The following is a 27,242-nucleotide window of genomic DNA, read 5'->3' on the forward strand; positions in this document are numbered from 1 at the left end:
CTATTCCCCCTCCTTTTTAAAGAAGCAATAAAACTGTACATTAAAAGACAGGAAGGACATTGCTGAGTTACAAAAGAATGCCCCCTTTGTCAGTAATCTGTAAACCTAAACAAAAAAGTTCAAGTAGAAAAGCAAACAAGTGTGCTGCTGCTCCCAGTACGTTTTCTCACCCCGTGGGGTTAGGGCAAAGTTCTTTAAAAACACATCTTCATGGCGGTCATGAAGCATCTCCAGAGAGTCCTGATCTTCACTACCAAATATCGCTGGTGAGGCTCAGCTCCTTCGCCGATAAAGGCAGCAACGGGTTGTTCCTGTGAAACTCCTGGGGATCCTTCACGGTATTGTTAAGAGGTAGCTGTCCATTTAGGAGAGTCAAGGGTATGTTACAGTATGTGTGATGGTTGCTTATGGAAGCTATTGGCAATGTTGCTGCTGACACATCGTATTCGTATCCTCTGCAATAATGTCTCATTTGCACAGAGTCAGTTAAATCAGCCCGCGATTCTACCAAGGTGGCAGAGGTGCCTGTGACGGCAAGAGAGGGTACAGTCTGGAGGTCTCCAAAAAGGCCCTGCTCTGCAGAATCCAGGACCTGATGCCGAGACACCACCTCCTTTTTCTTCCCTGGCATCTCAAAGACTAGGCGCTTCCAAAACTTAGAATTCAGTTTGCTGCTTTTTGGTCCTTTCCACTTGACCACTGAGAGAAGTTTGATGGTGTGCTTTAAAGATTCCACTTCGTGATAATTCACCTTCCCTTTTAATTCAGTACACTCAATCAAAATAACTTTGATTTCTCCACTGACTAGCATGTTATGGAGTCTGTTTTCCATCTCAAAAATACTCCATCCTCTCCTGAGAACATAGTCTGGAGTTAACACGATAATGAGTCTTCTGCTTTGTTCAACACATCTTGTGAGATCTTCAATGTAGGCTACAAATTATAGAAAGAGAGAAAGAGTAAAGAATAAAGAAGTCTATTGTATCAAAACATCAGGCTTACAATCAAGTACAACAAAATCCTACAGCTTAGTGATCCACACCATTTAAGACAAGGGGCATTTCACAATACACTCCCACAAAACCAGGGTTGTGTAGCGCAACACACTTCTATTTATGGAGCACACAGAGAAAACTCCTCAATAACACCCTCCATCCCTCACTGCTTCTCCCTGTTCATCTGAACAGAATGACATTTACATAATATCCTCGCTGTGTAGATGCACTGGTGACTAAAAATACACAGTTCACTTGCTGAAAGAATATAGGTCAAGATGAATGTAATGTCTGTGTAAGTTTTAACATTATCACTGGTTATGATTAACATCACGTTGAGGGACGCACAGGCTGGGACGCAGTTCTTGTGTTTCAGATGCAAGGACAGGGGGGTGCTGCAGGGTGTGTGAACCACGACTTGCAAGAGCTCAAAAAGAAATCAACCCTCATCACATGCAGAGCTTGTGCTATTGCATAGAAGCATCATGGTGGCTCTTTGTTCTTTAGGTAGTGACCACAAAAGCACGATAAGGTTCTTTGTGGCCTGGTGGTCTGATTTAACAGGGCAAACCTGTGCTTCTATGTACCCCCAGGCATTACAGAAACTTCACAAGTGACAGGAACAAATGGAAAATTTAAACATGTTGGAGGTGTTTATTTGTTGAGACATCAGTGACAAAGGAAATAGTATTCTTCTGTTATTCATGCATGCCAAGGAGTTGCAAACGATTAGTGTAAGCAGAAAGTCCAGCCCCATCGTTAGCTCCATGATGTCAGCTTAGTGAATGACAAAATATTCTTGAAGTTGGACTTGGATCCCTGAGTTTCACTCGTCCCAGGAACGGAAGGGAGGAGAAGCCAATTTACACTGCTCTGACAGGGAACAGGATGGGAAAGAGATCTACTTACAGACCCGACCCAAAGCCCATTCAACCGAACAGACCTCAACAGATTTCAATGGATTTTGGGTCAAGACCAGAAAAATGAAATCATTTGAGGAAAAAAGACGCACAAAGGTCAGAAAAGTGTTCATTGGTTGCACAGCACTGTGATTGCAGCTTAGAGACAGGATATAATCTCTGCTCTTGTTTTTAAACTACACAAACCTCTTGACCATGCCACTCGATGTGCCGCCTGACAACAGAGGCGTGTGTTGTAAATGAAGACTTGGACACGAGAGCTGCACAGAACAGATCTTTACTCAGCACAGGGCAGGGCCTCTCTTACACACACTGCCCTCTAGCAGGAACAACGATTACAAATAACATCATTAATCAACATCTGTTACTGCAAGACTCATTTTTATAGTCCCAGGCACCATACCACAGCATGCTTATTCACACCACTTCCAGTAAAGTAAACAGCTACAAAATAGCCAACAGGAACATTCTGGAATAGCTTATTTTCATGAGACTGAAGGCATAGTTAGCATCAAATCTGCCTTTACCGATGTTTTATTTCACCACTTAGCAGCAAGAAAGAATTTCTTTTCACAAATGGAAAAAAGAGGCAATTGCAAACATCCCACAGACACACAGAAGTTTAAGACATACACGTACATTACAAATGTCTATGCAACAATCCTGACTTGTAGTTAATGTTTTATGACTCTTTAATCATGCAGCATTTACAGTTTGGGTTGTTGTTTGGGGGTTTGTTTTTTTTTTTTCCTTAAAATATTTTATGAGGAGAACCCCCCCACATTGCTCTGTGTAAAATAGCCACTCATTAATGAAAAAAATTCAACATTAAAATCCATGGGAGAGGCAGCGGAGAGGGGAGAGAATCGGCAACAATGAGAAAATGGTAATCAGAACTGGTGAAACAAAACTTAAGGAAAGGTAGAAATGTTCAATACAATGGAAAGAGATTATCCCAATGTATCAACAGCTCAGACTCTTCATTTTCTTCCTTTCTTTCTGCTCCCAAAAAGAAAGAATTTAGGTGGGAAGCTTCATCATTAGAGGTTGAATCTGCAAGATACAGTAAAACAACAAACTATCATGCATCTTTCCTGAGACATGTTCACCCCTCCTTCAAACAACTCAGAGCACTGCTATGTACAAGACAATTCTCTGCAGGACACAGTACCGGTCAGTACCACAGAGCCAGGTTAGTGCTTAGCCCAGCCATGCATACACTATATGCATCCAAAACAAACACCAAACCAACAAAACAAACAAAATCACTCCACTTTCATCCCTTCAGATATCTTCAAATATCCAGGAGCAATAATTTCAGTAGCGACGACCCGGCGATCAGCATTATACCCTCTCGATCACAAACTCACCAGGCTTTGCTTTATTCACATAGGGAACCAGGTGGGAAGAAGACAGGAAAGATTCCCTGCTTTCTCAGATGGATACTTCTCCCCTCTGTGCCTCTCCCATACTTTGGCATGCCCACCTCACTCACTAGATATTGCCACAAGTTTGAGCTTTCTACAGACGAGTACACAGACACCTTCACAAACAACCACCGGGTGCTCCTTCAAATTCCCAGTTTGCAGCTGGTTAGACAGATGTGGCCAATGTACAGGGGGTTTGTCGGTGCACTGAGGATAAACTATCCCCTATTACAGGAACCTGGAAACCCAAATGAAAAGGCAAAACACATTTGCAAGCCATCTGGTCCAGATGTATGTAGTACTACCAGTAACTTCAGCTTGGGACTGCTACTAAAGGTAGGTGACAACTCCCCCTGGAGCACACGGCTCCATTGGGTGCACTCTACAACATGTCCAATGTGCACAAGTTAGTTCTGTGAGGAAGAGCATGGGGGTACAGATTCCTGTCTGTGGAAATTCAAGCTTCATTTTTTCACCAGTGATACCAGACTGATGGCATAAAGCTCTGAGAGCAGCTAAACCACCCACCCTCCTTTCTTTCCCTTCAGAATCTGAGACTGCTCAAAATACCACAGGCTGTCAAAGCATTCTGTCCATTAGAAGGTATGAAATCCAACAATCTATATTGCAAAGCAGGATGGAGAAAGGGTGGCTTCCACCTTTCCAGTGAGCTAAGAAGTAACCGTCAGGCAATGGCTCAGCATCAAGAAAAAACCCGAGCACAGATTTCAGGAATGACATAACCAACTGGGATCATCTGTAAGATTCCAGACCCATGTATTTCCATCAGATAAATATATTTTTTCCCTGAAAAAATCAGTATGGAATTTTTCTCAATGATCATATTTTATCATAAAATAGAATGCAAACCCAAAATGTCAGCATTAGAATTAACCCACTTGATTTTATTGAAAAGAACATTTTAAATGTTCACTCTTTTTACCCCCTTAAAACACCATTTTGCAGTATGGCACAAAAAGTGTTTTCAAAATGTAAGCAATTCTCACTTGTTAACAAAATTACCATTCTGAGTAGCCCTATCAGTAACTTACATCATGTCCAATGCAATGCCCAAGGACACCTGCACAGCAAAACGTTTTTATTATTAAATAAATAGTCTTTTGCATGGTTGCCCTCAGTAATGAAGACAGGTCCTGTGACAGCAAATCTGTGCTCACCAAGCACTGTCAACATGTAACAATGCTGAGCTGTAGTTTGAGGCACTGAAGAAGTCCAAGACATGCATCCCACCAGCAATTAAATCGTGCATAATTGCCTATTGAGTCTTGAGTGAGCTACACTAGCCAGAGGCTGGAAGGAAACCCAGACAACCTACTATGCAAGCAGACTTGGAGCATGGCAATTAATGGACACCGTGACACAGAGCTGCTTACACAAAGAAATTACTAACTAACCAGTCAGAAGATTTGCAGAAACATTTGAGGGAGAGGGAAAGAACATCAGGTATCATATGAAGTCCTACAGATATTTTTGGGAAGCATGGTCTGCAGCACCACAAAGAAACCAAGAGTGTCTACCATTAACCCTGCACTGGCTGGTTCTTGGCACCCTGACCATAACCTGCCTTTCTGCACTTGGCAACGGGACTGTCACTTGAGAAAGTTACTTCTAGAATCATTTGGTCCTGGTTTCCTAACTGAAGAGTTTCCATACCCTACCTCTGATTGCATGCCTTGCTTTTGCTATTCAGTAAGTATCTACTGCTTCTCTGAGCTCAGATCAGGACAGCAATGGAGCTGGAACAGCTGAAACACAGTGGAGTGATGATCCCTCCCCAGAGAGACACCAATCCCAGTACAAGCTAAGGGATGGCTGATGGGTTCAGCATAAAGAAACAAGTAATGCAGATCAGCATGACACACTGTCCTCTCAGCACACAACTTGCAGAGCCATTGCCAGGCTTCCTGCATTTGACATGGCAAAGGGAGGAGGGATTAAGAAGGAGGAAAAGATGATGGCTCTGGGGACGTCTCCTTGCAGACTGAAGTGTCTGAAGTGGGTCATTTTGGTGAAATTGTTCTGGTGATAGATACTGGAATCAAAACTCTGGGTGTTGGTTAGGAGGGGGCTCTGGAGGTCTCCAGGTCAATGCAAGGCCAGCTAAGATTGCTCAAGGCCTTGTCTGGTACAGTTCTGAAGGTGTCTGAGGTTGGAGGTTTCTTCTTAGTGTCTCTGGGTTCTGTGCCACTGTCTCTCACCCAGTGAGGAAAATATTTCTGATATTTAAATGCAATTTTCAGTGTTGCAACTTGTACTTGTAACCTCTTGTTCGACAGCTGTGCACCTCTAAGAAGAGTCTGTCTCCATCTTTGTGCTTTCAACTGGAAAGACAACAATATGAATCCTCCTTGGCTTTGCCTTTGTTGGCCTCTTCTTCAAGAATTACCATTCTTTTGGGCTGTCCACTTATGCTGTGTGCTCCAGCTCCCTGACAACTTGGTGGCCTCCTGTGGGCTGATGAAGGGCAGGCAGCCTTTCTGGCTTTTGTCCATATCTCTTTCACTTTCAGCTGTCTGTATCCCTGCTGCCCCTGCCCATGCCTGGCATAAAGAGTGGGCAACCAGGCACTTCCAAAAGGAGTTTGTAGAGCTGGGTACTCTATTGCAATTCCACATAAATGGTGCACCGTCCTAATTAAGGCTCTTTGGGGACTCCAGGTACACAGCCCAACCGGGATTTCTTCTTCCAGGGACCCAGGAAGCTGGAATTCACCAGGTAAAACCCACACAGATAGGCAGACAAAACTACAAAGTGCCAGAACCACAATATTGACTGTTGGGTGCTTTTTATCACGTGCCTTAGGTGCTCTCCTGTTGTTCTGACCACCTCTCCTTTTTCAGGTAAAAGCAAAGATTTTTATTCTTTTCACTGCCTGATATCTATACCCTGGGCTGAGCTGGAGTGAATTGCTGATGTTTTTTCAATCATGTCAAGAGCAAATGCACATATACTTAGAGAGAAACTAGATGATGCTCTAATAGAGTTGTATTGCTTGTATTAAAAATCCATCTTGACAGTTTTGACCTCTTCATTTTCAGGGTTTAAAATAATTTGCAGCAACCATGTGAAAAAAAATCTTCCTCTGATGTAGTCCCAATTTTAGAAGATTCAAGTGCAAATAGATCTTTCTCTCTGTAGACAGATCATCCCTAGCAAGACAGAAAATGGCTCAGGTAAAAACAGAATGACTCCTATTTTTCCCCCCAACTATTCAGTCTCCTCAGGTCTCCTAACACTGAATCAAAAAGCTCACGGGGGCCTGAGACTCTGCTTACTGTGGAAAGGGTTTGTTAAAAAGCCCTGAAAACTAATAGGGTGGAAAAAATGCTAACTGCTAAGAAACTTTAGTAACAACTGGAACTGCATCTCAGGGATCACAGTCTGCTTATACAGGCGACTGTGTTCAATTATGCCTTAGTTACCTGGGCTGGAAGGTACCTGTGCTGTCAGCTTTGACAGAAAGAACACTCCCTCTGTTAAGACCAAAGACTAATGTAAGGAAGAACAGCTGTGAAAGTGCTTCCATTAACAGGCAACTCCAACCCTGGGTTAGAAACTTGGTGTTGCTGCCTATACAGCACACTGTGTGTCACGTCTCCCTGCCACCTCACCTTCTCATCTTCCAGCCTGCGTGGCCACATGGGCTTCTGTGTGAGCGAGAGCAGAGAAGCTCTGGCAACTTCAGAGACATTTCTACCTCTGTTCTCTGGGGAGCTGGGTCCATCTATGCTGCTCTCAGGCAATACTGAGAGTCACTGTGAAAGTCCTGGCGAGCCACTGCATGGTGGGCATCACCGAAGCCTTGCTGTCCTTCACGGTGCTTCCCACTAGGCCAAATGCTCCACTGGGATAACACTTATCTCTCATCAGGGCATGGAAACCAACACCTGCTGCACAACACGACTCAGCCCCATCTGACCTGAACTCTGGATGCCAGGGCTCTGCTTCCCAACAGTGAAGACGTGGCCTCAGTCCCCACAGCCATCACCTCTGTCCTCCTAGGAATGGCAGATGTTGTTCCATGGGTATCTCCGAAATGGACAGTCCCCAGTGCAGAGCCAAATGGCAGAGCTCAGACAGGCAGTACGAAGGAGCTTGCTGCTGGGTGTGCACGTCCCACCTAGGGCATCTGGCTGGAATCGCTGCCTCGGCTGCACCGGGACACAGAGTCCTGTCACAGCTTTTCCCCCGAGGTGAGAGATGAACCAGCCGGACAAAGACATAACCAAACTTGTCCCCGATTTTTTCTAGAGTTAGCTTTTCAGAGAAGCGTGCAGAAAAGTTAACGAAACACTGTTGGGTTTTTGCTCGTTCTCAGATCAAGCAGCAGCAGCTGTAGGGACTGCTCCACGCCAGGGAGCAAGCGCAACAGTGCGCACCCTCCTGTGGCAGCACCTGAGCACTGCAGAGATGCGCGAACAGCCAGCCCTGCGAAACACACCTCGCGTGCTGTGCTTGTGGAAGGGCACACGTTAAAGTACACGAGATCTAGAAGGAAACGCATCAGAACGGGGAGAGGGAAAGCATTACATTGCTCAAAGTCAGACACACCACAAGGCGAGGAAATGCAGTACTTCGAGGAGAGACTGTTCTGAAGTCAAAAGAGATGACTGCTATCAAATTCCCATTGTTCTACAGAAATCTACCCTGAAGAGCTATATATTTTGACAACATCTGCCACTTCTTGAGCCAGTCACTCTAAACCACGTTCTGGTCACCTCTGAAGTTTCTGGTGGCTGGTATCACATCAGGCTGCCTGCCGCTCTCCTCACTAAGTGCTGCGAGTCATGGGGAGGCTGGTGAGCATTAGGCAGAGCACAGCCATGTTCCACGTCCCCAGCACACACAGAGAGCTTACAGATACAGGAGTCTGAGTCTTCCCTCCTTCCCCATCACCTCTCCCTCCCTCTTGCTCCCTCAAAATAAAGTGCCCTCCCCCATATCTTTCTCAAAGCTATAGCATGCAAATCACGCTCGTTTCGGCTCCACGTTTTATTCTGCATTGTCATTATGTCTGATCAAGCCTTCTTGAAGCTCCGTGTGTTAGAATCAGGCCCTTTCATGCTGCTGAAGGAGTGTGTTTGAGAGGAAAAGAGAGGTATTAAATCCGTGAATGTTCATAAATGAGAACTGACATTTTCAGGTACCCTACATTTTCAGGAGAGGTTTAATGACTACCCAAAGTGATGACAAGTATTTGCTGAGTGTCTGACTGACAAAAATAGACAAAAATAAAATTCCATGCTGGCTGGTACAGCAATTGGCAAGAAGAATCTCATTTCAGATTAATCCATGCTTCAGTAGAGTTATCACTGAGGGGCTGCCTTTAACCTCTTTAATTCACTCGCAAGTCGCTGTGTAGAACCCTGCTATATTGTTGGATATGAAACAACTATTAAAAACACTTCTGTGATCTTTAACACAAAGAGATGTATGTTAATATCTAAAAATTCAGTGCTGCTTGCTCGTGCTGTCAGAAATCAGGAGGCTATGACCAAGTCTCCTTTCTGGAACATGTCCCTGAGGGAGTAGAGCTCACACCTTGCAGGGCTGGGGCTAATGAAATAGAGGAAGCAGCTCTAGGAGCCGCCAATGCATATGATAAATCCAAGCCACTACCGAGGAATTTGCACCATCTCTGACTAGTCTCTCAGCCCTCTTTCCTGATGGTATGGGATTCAGAGCTCTGTTTCCAGATCCCTCAAATGTCAGAGAAGAAACAGGCTCCAACTTCTGGGGCAGCCGCTGGGCTTTGGCAGCAGCAAGGCAGCGATTTCGCGTGGTTTGGCAGGCGGGATGCTAGCGCAGCCACGTTCTAGCTGTTTCATGTTTGGGGACATCTGCTCCAGCGCAGCCATTGCTTTGTTTCCTTGTTCATATTCCCTATACAGTAGCTCATACAGAAGTTCATATTCTCTTCCAATATTTTTCATGGGAGTGATTTGCAGACAGAATTCGTAAAAACCCCTCATTTTTCACAAGAGCAGCATTTCAAGTGAATGTGATACTAAAGCAAACATACTGTGCATTCACAATTCATCAGCATGATGCATGTGATTCATGGTCTTTTTTCACTTGTCCAAAAATGACTCTAGAGGAAGAGATGCCATAATTACAGCTAGGAAGGGATTAACAGACATCCAAAGGGGCTGCTGAATCTTCAGATGTGGCAGCAAAACTGATCTGAAGTGGACCACCACCAGCATGGATAACAGCATTGGCTCACTGGGCTGTCCATAGTCCTCCAGAGAATTAGTATTGCTTAGACAGTACAATGACTTACACAACAGCAATGCCACTCAGAAATGCAACGTTTGGGCAAAACTCTAATGAAAAAATTGCATCTATACCATTAACTGGGAAACTACTGTAGCTCTTTATGAGACTTCAAAGTTAGGGGATAAAACCAAAAGAGAATGGGAAAGATGACCTGTCCTTATAAAGCTGCTGCAGACAAACAAGTAATTACTGGAAAAAAATAACAATCCCATTTTCAATTATATAACAGAGACCACAAAACCATTTTGGGTAGTTTCCTGCTTAGCTACCTGTGTCTGATGTAGAGATTTTGGACTACAGTAATACTTCCATGGAGGAAGGTCCAGCTCCTGCCACCGCTGAAATCAATGGCAGTTCCCTCTGATTGCAGTGGTGCAGGAACAAGCTCAAATTTGCAGTACTGAGGAAACCTTATCAATCCCCACAAACACTTCACAAAGAGTGTTTCCCATATCTAGTACTTATTCCATAGTTCAGACCTTCATGACACATCAGAGAGAAGTAAAACCGAGAGGTCAGAAATACTTACTTCCACTAGGGATCAGGTCCCTATCTGGGATGAAGAGCTTATATCCATAGTGCTTTTCCAGAACATCCGGCAGAATCTCAAGTGCAAACTGCTCCTCTTCATTGTTATCACAATCCAACGCATCAGGATCCACTTTGGTGTATGAAAGATACGCGTCATATTCCTTGTTGTCTGTAAGAAAACAGCTCATGGTCAGCCTGCTGTTTGCAGGAGCACTGCAAAGGATATAGGAGAGTACCAGGAAACTGCATTATTCCCTGAAATGACCAAACATTGCCCAACAAAACTGGGACTTTTCACAGGAACACACCAACTGGCTTCCACAGAGAAGTTGGTCGGATCCAGGCAAAGGACACGGATATCCTTTCAGTTTTCTTCTGCATGTTGAACTAGTTACTGACTCTGCTTCATGTGCCCAGTGTACCCATTTTGCATCTGAAAAGATCGTGGGCACAATTTTGATACAAATACTAAAGATGGAACTTCTTCTTCTAATCCTTTACATATTGCTCAGGGAAATCTTTCTTTCAACTCCAGTGCCTTAAGAGTGTGATGATTATGTGAAAGTTTTGAGCTTGGAAAAGCTTTTGACCCTGGAAAGTTTGGAAAATTTTGAGCAAGGAAAACTTCCTTGCACAAGTAATTGTGAGAAAATACATCACTTAATACTGATAATGCAGAAAATAGTAACAAAACTTCAAAGCTTTTTTTTTTCCCCCAGAAAATCTTGTAGATTTGAAAACCAGTATTATAATTTTAGAGGTCACCTGATCCAGGACATATTAAATACTTGGAGCTCACAGGATGAGAGAGACAACTCACAAGAGCAAACAGGGTGCAGGGGAAGACTTGCCCCTCCACTTTCTGCCTCTGTTCTCCCCCTTTCATCAAAAGGGGGAGGCCGGCAGTGGTGACAGAGGGGACCCAGGACATGCCACAGGACAGTGGGGCTGCAACGCAGTGCCTTGGCTAGAAAGGGAAACACATCCCTTTCTCCTGCACAGATCCAGGGCTTGTCTACAGCTCTCTGCATCCGAAACGTAGAGCTAGGGGCTGGTGACAGAAACACAAGTGGCACCACTATCGAGCTGGGGATTCATGCTGGGATCAGACTGTCTTAGTGACATTTCTCTTTGCCATTCCTCTGCAGTAATGGAAAATAGTATATTGAAAAAGTCATCCTTTAGAAATTGGGTCTCCAGAGAAGAGCACAGCTGCCATTATTTACAGAAAATGAAAAATCAAATAGTTAATGTTGTGAGGAGAAAACTGCATGAATGGAGGAGTTCTGAGTACCAATTATCTGTAAAGAACAGTGTGCATGAAAGATAATTAAAGCAATTAAAAAACATCAATATATTCTGATTAAAGGAAAAAAATAGATAATCACAATACAATATATTCCTGGATGACCTTGAAATAATGGCTACTTTCTTATAATTCTTGACACAAAGCCAGACCCACAAGGGTCAGAGCTACAGACAAGGCATGTGAATAATCCTATGTTTGTAGAAGGCAATTTGCCTGGTGTCACCATAGCTGCATGGGAGGATGGCCACCTGGCTTGCTGATACTTCTCTGAAATCCACAGCATACAAAAATAATATAAAAGGAATAAAGGCCAGTCAGCTTTGGAGTCCTGTGCAAACCCTGCTACCCTGTCTGTAACAAAGCCTGCCAAAACTTTTTAAGAGAAGCCAGCCACCAAGTGATCCAGGAGGCCAACACCCCTGAGAACACTCGAGCTCTGCAAAGGCAGCAAAGCAAACCCCAGAGCACTGACATCCCCAGCTATGGAGCAGCATGAAAGCCACGCACGGACTGTGCAGACCCTGAGCTTCCTGCCCCTGCCAGGTGCGCGGGTACAACCGCCCTCGCCAGCCACCTTGTTCAGGGCACAAGCAAACAAGATGTAGATGGAACCAGTGCCTTCGGGCTCCTGGGAGTCCATATGTTTCTGTTACATCTCTGTGGTCCCCACTCTCAGACGAGTTCACAGACAGAACACAGCGAAAGGACTGATCTGAGCTTGCCCACACTCGCTCTGTGTGCTCTGCATGCAGCACTGTTTGGAGCCACTTTCTACATGGTTTCCTGTAACCCTCAGAATCATTTTCTGTAAAAACAAGGTTACACAGAACACAGGAAGTTAATGCATCCAACACTGCTTGCTTAGGGTATTTTTAGAAATAGGAATAAAGCAAATCTGTTGAATTACAAACCTTCTATTTTCAAGAAATACGTATATAAATGGAAAACCACCCTGCAGTTGCATCTATACAGCTGACTGCTCATGGGAACTCTGTATGTTTCCACTATAGCCTACATAAGTAGAAAGAAACATTCCCATGTATGCTTTGACTTCAGGAACATTCTGCCTCCATCTTTCATTCTGCAGGACCAGAGCGAGACACAAAGCTGCAATAGCTCTGAAATCGTGCACTGGAAAAAGAAAAGGTTGTTTTCAGGATTAACATGCACACAAAATCCCTTGTGTACTCAGGGGGCTTCCACTGAACAACTAGAAAATACTATTGTTCCATAAATTAAAAAAGTTATTGAACCAAGGAAGTTACATGAATAAAAATGCAGCAGCAGATTCACACTGAACACACGAGATAAACAAGTCAGAGCATCCGGAGGAAATGATCGCTTTGGGTCACTTTTTGTTGGTGTGAACCAGGGGCGTTATGCTGGCATAATCCCAAGGTGTTAGAGGTAGATTACTTCCAAAACCACACACACTCACCCTTCGCTTTCTCCTGGGTACCAGTACAAACATCGTGCAGTATCGTGTAGCATGAACAAAGCACCATTTTAGGTTTTCCCACTCCCACATGAAGATCAGGGAAGAGGAATTTTCCTACCTTCCACTCCTGCTATTCAGCATTAAACATCCTCAAATCCCCTGGATGCCATTCCACCCGTTCTCCAAAACTCCTGTGGATTTCATTGTAGTGAAACATTTTCACACCATATCTGCCCAGTGTTAAACAGACACGTTCCTTGTTTCCACCACGTGTAGGCTAACTGCAGAAACTCACAGGTCTGTATGGCTGCACCCTGCCTTGGCACAACAGGGACACATGGTCCCTGCCTTCTTCCCCAATTGTTTCTGGATAAACCATTCCAGACTGCCTACATGACTCTTAAGTGTTGCAGCAGGTGATGGGAAGTACCTGTACTTGAATACTGCACTTTGGATCATTCGAGGACCCTAGTTAGATACATATTACTAATGTATTAATTATGCTATAACAGAACTGTTAAGAATATAATAAAAGGATTGAAGTCACTTGGTTTTAGATTACCAGGGTTTACTCCAGCTTCACAGGGGCAGTAATGTTCTAAATTCAGGAGAATTAAAGCTTCAATTTAGAAATATGTTTGGCTTTAGGCACCAAACAGAATAGATACTGGGGAGAGGGAAGGGGAGGAGGGAGGAAGCTGAAAACCAGCCTAGTTTATTCCTGAACATAATCTCCAGGCAAGCTGTACGTTTCCACTAAATTGGTACAGTCTCCCAATTAACTGAGGCAACCAGTTAGCCTCAATAACAATCACCACTCACTTATTACTGGAATCAGTTGGCAGCCTTAAAACAACTCAATGGAAATATTTAATGCACAATACCTGGCAAAAGGGCTGCCCACAGACACTATGGAATCAGGAGAAGCAATCCTGGGCAAATGTGGCACAGGGGAATGTGAGGAGTTCTCCAGAAGAATCAGCTCACAAATGAACAATTCTTCTGACTGGCTTATGGCACAGCCCAGTGACATTTCAGTGAAAAGACTCATTGATCTCAGGGGGTTTTGGGAGAAAGTCTTAGGGCTTTACACTGCCGGGTGCTTCACAGTTTGAACTGAAACTGGCAGCAGGTATCTTTTGGGATTCATCTCAGTCTGCAGTTTCAGGTCTCTGAAATATTTCCGTTGCACATATTGAATTTCCCAAGCAACCACTTACCATCAGCTGCTTCGTCTCCTCCAAAGTTCTGTCTGTAGAACAGCATTAACTCTATGTTGTAGCACTTATAGATGGTCACGAGCAAAATAAGGAGAAGAAGAATGGCTCCCAATCCTCCAGCAAGCTCTATTTTGTAGATCAAATCTAAAATTTGCGAGGAAAGACAGAAAGGTTATGTTATTTCCAAGCTTTATTTGCTCTAATCCACTGTACAATTCCACATAAAACTGTGCAGTTTCCAGATATAACCACAGTAACATTGAAGATGCCTAATTTTTTTGTTAGTTACCTATTACTTAACTTTACCCATTTACTCTGTCTACTGCTCATCTGGAATCCCTATCCAGAATGCATTTGAGGCCATAATCATAATACTTCTACAAGGGAATTATGTAGTGATTTTACACAGAGGATTAATCAACTTTTTAAAGAGCTTGTAGAGTTTGAAACCTCTGTATTGGCAAAGTGCATCAAAGGATGCATGTAGCATGTGAGAGTAGCAATACCAGACATACTGTACCCCGTTTGGGAGGCTCTAGCCCCGCCCTGATTATTAAACTTTGGGTTTGTATTTGGGAAGCCAGTGGATGAGCTGATGGGAGCTGCCAAGTCCAGACTTCAGCTGAATCACTGGAGAATGCACTGAGCATCCCAAACGGCCAAGACAACGCAAGCAGCAAGGCACAGGCAGGAGGCTGCTCAGAGCCACTTTGAGTTGTGACAGCGACTAACCGAGTTCTCACGTGTTTGTTTAGTACATATTATACTTTAATGGAACCAGTGCTAGTTAGAATTTCCTACTGGGATGCTTTTGTTAGGAAACATCACAAGCAGTTTGTCTCAAAGAACTTTACAAATTCATCCAAATGCAATTATCCATCTTTAACAGCTGGGGAAAGAGAGGCGTGGAAAAGTGAAGTGACATGTTCAAGGTCATTCAGCAAACCAACGCCAGAACAGGATAAATCCCCTTGAATACCAGCCCAATGCTCTACCTGAGGTAAGACACTAACAGTATCACTCTCTAGCCTGAACACAATACTGCTCATAACACCACTTGGCATATTCCTTAGCCATAAAAGACAAAAGATGACAATTTGACAATAGCTACCTCTAACAGCCTATATTAGCTTAGATAAGATGTCATGGAGATATTTGCTGCTGTGATAAATACAACCCAAAGATGTAAAAACTGTAATACAGGCAGGACAAAGTTTTTGTGATCTTTACGCTTCTAAAACTTAGGTCAGAAAAAAAATCACTAGTATGTCATTTGTGTCATTTTCAAGATAAAAAGCAAATTAGTTATGTATCTTTTGGGGTTATTCTTGCTTCACTATGCCTTCTATTTCAATAATTAACATCAGATGTCAAGCTATTCCCAGTTTACAGTATCTCTAATGTCTGTCTGGTAAGAAGTCATGGAGTAATAGATGGAAAAAGTCTGTTATAATAGCTATTTAATCTCTCTGAGAACACAGGGAATTCATGGAACTTTTATTACGCTGTATGACAAAGTTAGTGTATGCTCTGGGGATAAATCTGGTCAAATGGAGAACAGAGTTGGTTAAAATCCCTTTACAGAGAAAAAGCTGATTTTTTTTTGTTGTTGTTGTTGTTATACTGAATCTTTTTTGCAAGGAAAGTGAGATGATGGCAAAGCTGCCAGTTTGGAAGGAGAGAAATTGCTGAGCCTTGATCCTCTGCAGCCCATTTGCTGAGGGAACGGAGGGTAACAAGCAAACACACAAAATCCACCTCAAAAGGCAGAACTGAACTGCTTTTGTGTGTCCTGTATTTGTCCCACTGCTTCATAAACTCTCCCAGAGTCCATCCATAAGGAGGCAGAAAGCCATGGGAGCTTTTGGGCTCCCTGTTGCCATTCCAAGGTGTGGGAATGGAGATTGTTCTGTTTTCTTCCCTACTCCAGCTCTTAGTCCCTGATTAAATGCCTTAATCCTCAAGTGGTCCTCATTGAAGTCCATAAGGAAGGCAGCACACCCAGCATTAGGAGAGGTGCTGAATCGGGGTTTTGTACTATAATAGTGACTGAAAAATTGTAAATTATGATATTCTGGTGGTTTCTAATGTAAAATGTAGAAGGATTTAGCCACAATGCTCCACAGAGGATTACAGTCTTTAAAATACTGAGTGTCATAAGCACCAAATTAATGAGAGGCAAATTTATTTTAGATGGTTCCTCATCATTTAGTACTATATCAGCCTCCAAAAAAAACCCCCCAAAATTAGTTTCCTGCATGTCTTGAATAAAGGCAGCCTCGGTGAGCAAACATCATTACAATATTTGCTTTTATCTCAATACACTGCTTCTTGCCACTAAAAGCATGGTTTGATGTTACTCTGCATTTCCTGGCAAGTTAGTCATGTTCCAGGACAGTTCGACTTCAATTGCTAAAATACTGGACTGTTTTCAAATCCATTTGAAGGGAATCCTGAACTGTTCCCACATCTGAGGGACAAGTGGGTGAATACTGTGTTTCCATGCAATCTGCACACCAAACCTGCCAAGAGAGTGGGGAGGAGGAAAGAAAAGCCAACCCAGGATCATCCAGATCTTATTTTTTAAATACTCAGAAGCAAATAACAACGTGGTCTTGAATTAAGTCAGTAAAGACTTCATTAAAGACTGTGACAGCAGATGTGTTGAGGTCTCAGGAGCATGCCTGTTTCTGTCTTTGCATTGGTAGCTCTGGGTGTTTTAAACTGGATTTGATTCTTTTTCAGTTTAAAATGAAAAAGCCCAGAGTGATGAAGCACACGCTGGGGCTCCCAGGAGCTGGTGCTGCACAGACAGCAATCCTGTGTTCTCTGAGAGCGTTTGGGAGTTCCAGACCACTAATACAGCAAAAGACTTCAATGTATTTTACCTTAAATATTTGAACATTTCTTTTTTCTTCCTTAAGTTATGTGCTTAAAAATAACCACCTGATATCAGAACAAGAACTATAGAAAGTTATACTGCAGTTATAACTTGGATTTGGGGGTAATTTCTGCTTTGGGGTGGGTTTTTTCACCCAAGCCTTCTGAGTTTAGCAGGACTCATGATTTATGCTAGCTTGTCTACACCTGATGTGCTGCAATCACACCTTTGAGCAGAGGGCAGACAAAACCTACAGCATGGTGACAATCTGGAGACAACAGAGCTACAAGCACCTCGTGCTGCCAAGGACAATGCAACCCTTGGCAGGTAAGATTTTGGAGGGAAGGGGATTTCTCTGGCTGAGAGATCTGTGCTTCCTCTACACTTTTCCCAAGTGCCCTGGCATCTGGAAAGCTGCGGGATACTACATCAGGAATCCAGGATCCCTCCATTGACATGCACAAAGGTCAACAGCTTTCTACCAGTCCCATGCTAAACCTTGTCGCAGGACAGTCTGTACAGCAGCACTTCCTGGCTCATGCACAGCTCACAGAGAAAGCCAGGATAAGAAGTAATTGTATCAAGCTGCAGAAAGGAAAAGTTTGGTCAAGTATTTGGAAGAACTTAATAAATAACAAACAGGACAACGGGACAGGCAGTCAAAGGACACAGTGAAAACACTGTGGTTATTTTAAACGACACTTTAATAGCTTGAAAATCAACTACTGAGGATGCCTGAGGGGAATATAAGCTTTCTACAGCCACAGTGTAGAGAAGAAATGACATAGTAGCTGAGAAGTGATCTTTTCCACCTCCAAATTCTGTATTCAGCAGTGCTTCTTCCATAATTTCAGCAGAGCTCTGAAATATCTGCATTTTCCTGTTATAAATAAACCTAGCTTGTTATTCTAATATATGCAACACAGCAGAGGGTTAGCAGTGTTAACATAGATATACTTACTATCAGTTGGATACTTATGAGGTTCAGTGCATGCAAAGGTAGAATGCTTTTTGCACTAAAGAGGCTAAACCTTCATCATGGTGACCAGACTCCTTAATTAAAGTTGTGACATCCTGCCAGTTTAGATGTTGAATATTCACTTGTGTGTGTTCCACACCACAACTGCAAGCCCTAGTTTCTCAGAGTGGTTTGTACCTTGTGTACTGAGTCTAATTCCTCTTATTTATCTTAAAACATAACCTGTGCTATGCCCATCTTTCTGGGAGGACATTAAACTCTCACATACAAAGGAAACTCAGTAAGTAGGACTCGATTCAACTGACTGACAGGACAGCATGCTGTACTTTCACACATATAACCTGTGGATCACACGAAATAATAGCAAAAAAGGAGGACATTGTCCCACAAATTTCCTCTCCTTAGTAGCCCTTTCTTTGTTCCAATATCACCCTTCTCTTCCTTTTCATTTTATACAGGTTATAACCATGAAACACTTGACATCCAGTAAGCCTTTAGGTGAACTGATGACTAGGGATGTTCTTCAGAATTGTGCAACATCTGGAGACGCCTTGGCTGGTCTTCTCCTCCTTCCACCTGGCTCTTAGTTCACTTGTCCCATTGAGATGTCTGCCCTAAGCTCAGAGGAGAACCTGCAACATGCTCAGGTACTAATTGTATATTTAAAACTTCTCCAAACAGTGTCACCTTTGTGGGATTTTGGTGCAACTGGGACAATGAAAACACTGGCTTTTTAAACTGACACTAGCACTGCAATCCAAGACCTGCTGAGGAGCATGTCCTTTACCTTAGTGATCTGGAAGCACATGAAGGACTGGAACTGCACTTGCAGGCATGTTTCATGGAAACATTTCTTCTCTTTTAGTAAATGAATGTACAGCCAAGAATAATGGCAGAAATCAGGACAAGATATTAATTCTATTGTCAACCTCCTGTGCTGATGGCTGTGTGACTTCACATTAGGTCTTTATTCAGTGTGCAACCTTCCTTTGCTTTCCCAACAGCTACTGTCTTACAGCTTTTGTACCACCTAATACTTATAAAGATCACCATCAAATTTAATTGTCACCCTACTTATGACTAGGAGAGATGATTGAACAAACAACATAAGAATGATAATGAGATACTGTTACACTCCTCACGATAATGACTTCCACAGAGTGTAGCTGCACCTTTTAATTTGAACATTCAAACCACAGGTAGGTAACTTGCCAGTAGTGGTATCCCCAACTCCAGCACCAAGCACAGCATCCACAATGGAGTAATTCTCCATTGATTTGTAGCTCCCATTGCAACGCTTTCATTCCCAATGCAGTTGGAAAGCACAGCACATGGCAATGGTTTAAAGCTTTCAATGCAACCAAAGGCAGGAAGAAGTGGAGAAATACAAGAGCATCTGACCTCATCGCTGAGGTACCTATGCTAAGAAGTGCACATTTTAACCCTGCCACACAACCACTCCTGGGTCAAATTCATAGGTTGTTTAGACCAAAATACTCCCACTGCTATGTTGGTGCTTTATTGGTGACCATATTTCAGGTGAGCACATCTCCAGCAAGGCTGAGTCACTAGAGACCAAAGCACAATGCAGATTTTTTTGCCACACACAGTAAACTGAAGCTGTAACACAAACAGCCTTCAGCTCCAAGGAGGGACACAGAAGCCCAGCCTGGCTCAGAGAGGTCAGCGAGACCTTTGCTACCGGCCGACCTGTTGCTGCTGAGGCAGGTGAGAGTGCAGGTAATTAAAGAGAATTAATTACCTTTCTTGCGCAGAAGAACACTGGCGTGTTTCCTGCCATTTCTGTTTTCCACGTGACACGTGTAGTTAGCCAGGTCTGCCTCCTCCACAGCATCAAAGATCAATGTCAATTCAACTTCTTTTTCTCCAAGGTGTTCTCTGAGGAGTCTGAAAGGCAGGATACAGACTTTGCTTAACTGAATTAATACAGGTGGAGGATTCCCTGAAGAGCTGTGATTTCTAAGCACAAGATAAACAGTGTTTCCAGCCTCCTTCACTTCTGCTGGAGAGGGACTTAGGTGGTGACTTGAGTTGCCTGAAAGAGACTTCACAGAGACCTTTTTCCATGCCTTTTTCTCCCACCATGTCTGCAGTGAGAAGTGCAGGAAGAGTGGCTCCCAGTGCAACACCTGCATGTGGCTCCACCAGAACTAAATCCTAAAAAAGATGTTTCTTTTAAAAGAAGCAATAAATATTCCATTTCCAGAGAAGTAAATGTGCACTACTAAGCCATTGCTGAGCAAATTCTAAGGCAATATTTTAAAGGCTGGGTATCATGGTGCATTTTAATGCAGTGTGGAGAAACAACGAAAGGAGCCGCGCTACTCTGTGGAATTTTCTTCTGTTTTTTGGCTGTGGATCCTGACTTCAAAAGGGAACAGTGTCAGGAAAAAGAGCTCTCTGCTCCTTTGAGAGGACAGAGGAGACATTCAAAGTCCCCACAAAGGGAATAGAAAGTTCTAGCAGACTTTCAGGCCAGAGGTACAGACTTTTCATGTCATTGTTCCAATGTGAACATTAAAAAGAATGCAAAGTAAATGCAAGTGTTTTCTGATGCTGACATTAGGTCTAAAAATACAATGCCCTGTTCTCTCCAAAGGCTTCTTATCAGTTGCTCAAGGAAAAGTTATTGGTCCTTTGAATGGGGAAGTGAAATGTCAAGTGAAATCTGCTGGATTCACTGGATCCTGTTCGTGTACTGGCGCATCTTGCGTGGGGGGTGAGTACCAAGCGTGTGATGCCTCCGCAGTCACTGGTGAACTCACCGGCGCGTGTAGCGCTTCAGGGAGCCTTTTCTCCAAAAAGATAGTGTATGGCACTAAGAGGTACAGGTGTAAATAAGATCCACAATCACCAACAAAGACCTATTTTCTCCAGAGACTGAAGGGAGGCAATTAGGCACAAAGTAATTAAGCAGAGCACTCTTTGCGCTGGATGGAAGCTGCTTCTGGAGAACTTAAAATTTTTCGTTAACAACAGCAAACCTCAGGTTTCTCTATTGTAAACCAAAGTTGTTTTGGGGTTTCCAACGCACACACACATTTTCTTATGTACATCAATTCATATAAAAAACACAGAGCTCCAAATGGAACAAATCAGAAGTGTGACAGCGTTGCGCTAGACAATCAAAAATGCTGCAAACCCTCTATCTGCAGTAAAATTTCATACAGCACGTGGCCTTTAAAGTCTTCTTTAAACTCAGAAGACATAGCAGAACATCCACAACTCAGCCTCTTTCACCATGGCTATGTAACACACAAAAAAGCAAGTGGAAAACATTAATTTAAGAACAGGCATTTGTGTTGCATTGAGGAACTTGGATTCCATCTTTCCTGCTAATTCACTCTCATTTATTTTGCATTTTTATGTTTTGGGGTTTTTTTAATGCTGCCTCTGAGTCCAAATGCTGAAACTAATGCAAGAGGCTGAATTTGCATCATTTCTGGCCAGAAAATAAGCCCTCTAAGAGAGCCTGATCTGTTTGCAACTCAAATTGGTCTAAATCATTTGGGTAAATTAATAAATCAATTCTCATTTACTTATGCCATACATATATCAAGCAAAATATTTTAAACTCAGAGCTTTCTGTTCTGTTGGTAACCAACATGCTACACACATTTTTGCCTACAGATCATGCTGCAAGGAACACATACAATCATTAACAGTGAGGATATCTGGGACAGTAATCCAGCACACTCTGTCAATGTTTGGATTGTTTCGTGTTTACTATAATCAGCATATTTCACACAGGAAAAAATGAAGACAGATTACAATTAGGATAAACTATTATTCTGAATCTATTTAAAATAAAATAATTGACCCTTAACCTAGATTTAAATAATACACGATCAGCTAAAAAGCAGCTTTCATAAAAAAGAATATGCATTTGGGCTGGAGAATTTTATTCCTACTTGTTTTCATGCTAATTACAATCTTCAGGAAAAGAACTCTTTAGGATGGGATCTATCATGAAAATGCAGACAGAAACTTAAGCATTATGCTGGTAGCAAAGTGTAGAAAGCTCTTAGTGGTGTTGTACCCTTCATTCCTGCTTTTTTTCCTGTTTTTTCCCCCCTTTCAGCCAGTACTCTCCAGCTAATGATTCATTATTACCACAATTTTTTTAATATGTGTGCAGCCTTTAATTGGTTGCATTTTGTAGTTGGTTCAGAGAACATTGAGCACGGTAATTTTGGGTTAAAAAAGGAATTATGGTATCAACCAGTGAGACCTTAAAGCTGCAGCAGTGTTTGCTGCACAGCCTGATGATGAATCTCTGCCCCTGTGTGAGTTCGAGGAAACTTTGCCAGGAACACTGCCAAGACATGCCAGCTCCCACAAGTTGGGAAAAGAATAGCTCTTCTTTATCTGGTTTGATGAACAAACTGTAAGAGTAATTACATCATTTAATGCATAGATAAATCAGCAGTGCTTGACAACTCAGAGCAAACAGGATGGAGGAAGAGAGAGAAGAGGTGGGGGAAGTAAAAAAAATAAAACCAACCCAGTGCTTTGTTTTTGTTCAAGCTGAAGCATTTTATCTAAAACAAACATTTTGCCTACTGATCATTTTTCAGTGAATTAAAACCAAAGTAGCATTTTAGAATTCAAATGTTTTCTTTGAAAAATATCCAAAGTTTTGGATTTTTCAAATCTTTTGTCATATTTTTGCAATGCATTTATGCACTAAGTTGAATCTGAAGTTAAAATATAAAACACTTTTCCTTCAAAACCACATTGTCCTAAAATTTTCAGGCTTTCTATGGCCACAGATGTAAAGGCTGTAAGAAAGCTTCACCTGGGTCTCTTTTCAAGACCAAGGCATAAACTCCAAACCTTTACTAACCTGCTATTGAGTCAGGACTTAGCAAAAAGGAAAACTTTATGGAGTTGAAGATCTGGACTGTGAACAGGGATATGAACTCTAGTCCCCTCTTCCTAGTCCTTACCAACAGGCTGGAGGTGAAGGGACAGACCTGTGCACACGTGAGTACCTCTCCAAAGTAAAGTAGTTTAACTAACAACAGAGCACAGCGATCTTCCCTCCCACTGTCCTGCATCATGTTTCTCATTCTCTGCCCAGAAATTGTCTGCTTGAGTAGTATAAGCATTTCAGGAGAGGGCTGGCATTCCCATGCTTCTCTGCAAAGCACCCAGCACATTAGTCAGGCAGTGATAACAAGTCAGCCTCCCTCCCTCAGCATCCCCTCCTAGCAGGATACAACATCCTCATCTTGTCTGAGCATTTGCAACCATCAGTTGACTCCTGTGGGTGAAAAGGCAGAATGTTAAATTAATCAGCAGGAAGAAATAAGGCTGCTGCAGTTTAAAATGTTTCCATTCATTTCCTTTCGTGCCCCTAGAATGAGTCAAACTATTTCCACTTTAAAAATAGAGAAGAGGGGGAAAGAAAAAAAAATCAAGACCAAACATCCTCTACAAGTTGAGCATTATAAGACACCTGCAAACTGTTCTGCAGTGTTGCCTGAAGAAGAAAAAGAAGCAATTCATAGGTGGCTGTGAGAGCAAGATTTATACCTGAAAATACTTCTTTGCCATAGCAGAGAGACAGTGTTGAAATTTGCTGTGGGCTCCTTTGATAATTAGGTACAACGGACAACTCTGCAGGCAGGCTTAAAGACTCTGATTTCTTCTTTAATAGCCCTGGTTCAATTTACATGACATTTTTATTACTGCTGTGAAAAACCCACCTGGCAAGCAAAGACTCTCTCTCCTTCTCCCCCATGAATGCCTAACATTTGGGGCTCTGAATTCGAGGGAAGGCAAGGAGGCAGGTTAGAGAGGGGGTCATTGCCTCTGAGTCCTGCAAGGCTGATTAATTACTTTTTATTATGAGGCTCTGTAACAAGGTCTAATAAATAACAAGAAGCCCAGAGCAACACATATATTACTCATGGCAAAGTCTGCTTGCCAAAAAAACCCAGTTCCACAGGTTTGATTTAACAGAAATGCTCAAGTCCTGTGCACCCTTATTTCAGTGCTTTCAGTAAAAGCACTCTGATTTCCTGGTAACCAGGCATGCAGGAGGATGCAAACTGGGGGTGGATGTTTTGTACTCCCACACTGCAGCGACCTGGAAACCTGAGCTCCCATCATATACAGCAAATCCAGAGTCACAACGGATGGGTACAGTCCAAGGTAAGGACAGCACCAAAAACTCAGAGCACTGACAAATCTGTGAGCTAATTTAAGACAGAGGATGCAGCATTAAAACACTAGACACCTGACAAAGGAACAGCCCATGGAGTATCTTGGTCTGGTTGCAACAATTCCCAATTCCTTATAGGCTCTGAACATTAACAGAAACACACAGATAATACCATAGAGAAGCAAACAGATGGGAAACTCATCTAACCAGCAAGTTCTCTGTGGTTCATCAGATTTGAAACACACATAGCACTTTTTGAAATAGTGAATATGTGGCATGGCTCAGAGCACTGACAGAACAGTTAGCCCTGCTCAGTGTCCCTGGGGCACCATGCTTGTAATGGGACATATAAACACGAGCTGTTACTGGGAAAAAAACACTTGCAAAAAGTTACTACCACAGTTGCCCTAACTACCTCTAAATGAAAAGTGGGATGGGCAGTGGCACTGCCAGTAATGATGCAGTAGGTTTTGGTACATGCTATGTTCTACTGTTGGCTGGGCTGCACAGGAGATGAGGCATGTGATAAGCAGCTTTGTTGAAGAGAAGATTCACTGAATTGTGATGGGTCCAAAACTGAGTCAAAGTTTTTTAACAGAGTGAGAAAAGGGAGTTGCCAGAAATTAATCTGAAACATGAATGTATAATGAGATGGCACCATAAAAGACAAATACATCTTTTTCAAACTCAATTTCACTAAGAAATGCACATAAAGGAAAAGTTTTCAATTGTGCTAGAGCTGCACAAACCTCAAATTGCCCTTACTATGCAGAAGAACAACATGACCAAAATCACTCTGTTCATTTACATACCCCAGAGAGGACATGATGTCATTAAATGCTCTTTACTTGCAATGGCAGAAGTTTCCAGTACTTGTATTTTGTGGTCAGAAGCCCAGAAGATGATTCAATTCTTAAAGCCATTCTAGCAATATATGATAAATTTCATCTGTATGCAATCAAGGTGTAATGTTAGGTCAGTTATTTTAGTGTATCTTAATAACTAGTGCCTGAATGGCTGAACTTCGAATTATTGATGGAAATAAAGCAAGGGCATGTCTCTCTATGTGCCTGCTCTCCAAAACCATTTGTACAAGAAACAACTCAGAAGTGAGACCAAAAAAATGTGCAATGGCAGGCACAAAGACCTTGGCTTTCTTTATATTCATTGTGTCTGTAGGAGCTGGGCCCACCTTGTCAATAGTACGACCATAAGTCTTTGCTGAGAGAGCTATTAAACAGGTAATTACTAAACAAGGAAGACAAGAAGATGCTGTTAGGTGCAAATTCCAAGTGACTGTTTTCTTTACAACTGGTACAACAAATGATAACCAGCATCTGGAACCAGCCAAACCGAATTTGATTACTGGACATCCTCATGCAGTGACTTCCTTCTCTCCCTTAAGAATTAAGCACGGAGCCACGAACGTCGCTTTTCGAAGGCCCTGGTTAAGTCATACCAAGAGCTCTATCACAGGCAGACAACACACTCAGCAGAAGAGAAAAAGTATGGTGACTTTGACAGGACACCATTCATCTTTAAGATTAATACTGATGCTGGAATGAATGTCATTTTGCCAAGGACTGCCACGAGGGGCAGCTGCAGTGGACAGCATCATTTCCACGCAGGGCTAAAATCAACCCCTGAAACACTCAAGAGACACTTGAGCTGCCGTCAGGGGAATGTGATAACAGATTTTCCAGCACACAGATAGCTACTATGTCTTTAGAGTTTATTCTCTAGAAAGGAGAGGGAGCAACTCAGACTGCCTTGGTTCCAAGTCATTCATCACTCTTTAGACAGAAAACTATTTCCACTTCCAATCAAAACCTGTTTTAAAAAACCCAGCAGGCTCTGGGGACATACCACGTTTTTAACAGTAAATACTCTAAAAAGTACCTGACTTCGCCTTCTCTAATGTGACCTTCTAATTCTTCTATGAATTTTTCCCCTTTCATCCAGTAGATCATGGGGCCTGATTCTCCACTGAATCCAAAGAAAGCTTTGCAGGCCACAGTCAGTGGGTTTCCTGAGGACAAGAAGAAGAGATGGGGTTAGATACCTCTTAATTCAGTACTGCTGAGACAATGATTATAAGAAATCTCAACTCCATTTAAAATTGGAATGAAAAAGAAAAAAAAGGCACAACTACAAACCATATGAAACAGGGTGATGTTGATTTGCATCTATAAACAAGCAGCTGTGAAATGAAACTCTGAGGTTATCTGTCATTTAATTTTTCCCAGAAAGATACTACACAAAGAATGAGAAGGTATGGAAATGGTGGCAACATAAGATGACGTCAGGATGGTTATTAAAAAGAAAGACATGACTTCTTTGTGAGACTCCTGGGGGTCTCTACCAGGAATGGGGAGTGTGCCCTAAGAGGCAGGTAAATCACTGAACTTGCTTACTGCTGCCTATCCACCTGTAAAAAAGACACAGTAATAATTTTTTTTCCCTCACTTAGACAGAAATCAAATGTTAATGAAGCCTTGGTAAGCTGTTCAGAGAGTTTTTAAAGATCCCCAAGTAATACGTGATGCCAGTGAGCTCTGACGACACTCACGTTACTGTCAACAGGCGTTTGGCAAAGGACCAAACTGAAAGCATTGCTCAGGCAATAAAGAGCTCTCCCCCCTTCCAGCTCTGCAAAAATACTTCCAGAAGAAAGAAAATAAAACTGGGAAACAAATCAGATTTTTTTTCTCCTCTCTCCAAGAATGCAGTATTTAGATGGGTCTTTGTCTGGCTACAGCTTCAGTTGTACTAGCTAATCCGGGACTGTGCTTACAGCCTCAGGACAGATGGTTGTCTGCCCACGGAAGATCACCCCCCCCAAAAAAAAAGGAACAAAAAAACCCCTACAAGCCAGGAAATTCAGGAGAACCATACACATGTCCTTAGCATGCACATACAGCTGTGTTGCACCCACTTCTCTTTTGCTATTTTACCCATCATGGGTGGTCCAGGTTACAAAGCAGCTGCAAAGGCACCAACCTTCACAGGAGGACAAACCTCATTGACTGTCAATGGAGACTCCTGCTGAATC

At 42.6% G+C, this 27,242-nt stretch overlaps 1 protein-coding gene across 1 annotated transcript in view; it reads right to left on the reverse strand.

The window, feature by feature from the left end:
* Positions 1–250: 250 nt before the first annotated feature.
* Positions 251–27,242, reverse strand: part of IL1RAPL2 (interleukin 1 receptor accessory protein like 2) — a gene marked incomplete at both ends in the record, with an annotated part of 371,349 nt that continues 344,357 nt past the window's right edge. The window contains 5 exons of the mRNA XM_084269161.1: positions 251–933; positions 10,172–10,342; positions 14,141–14,284; positions 19,763–19,908; positions 26,090–26,219. Coding sequence (XP_084125287.1) covers positions 251–933; positions 10,172–10,342; positions 14,141–14,284; positions 19,763–19,908; positions 26,090–26,219 — 1,274 coding nt within the window. The remainder of the gene's footprint in view (positions 934–10,171; positions 10,343–14,140; positions 14,285–19,762; positions 19,909–26,089; positions 26,220–27,242) is intronic.

The sequence above is a fragment of the Gallinula chloropus genome (assembly GCF_964237585.1).
Source record: "Gallinula chloropus genome assembly, chromosome: 11".
Lineage (NCBI taxonomy): Eukaryota > Metazoa > Chordata > Aves > Gruiformes > Rallidae > Gallinula > Gallinula chloropus.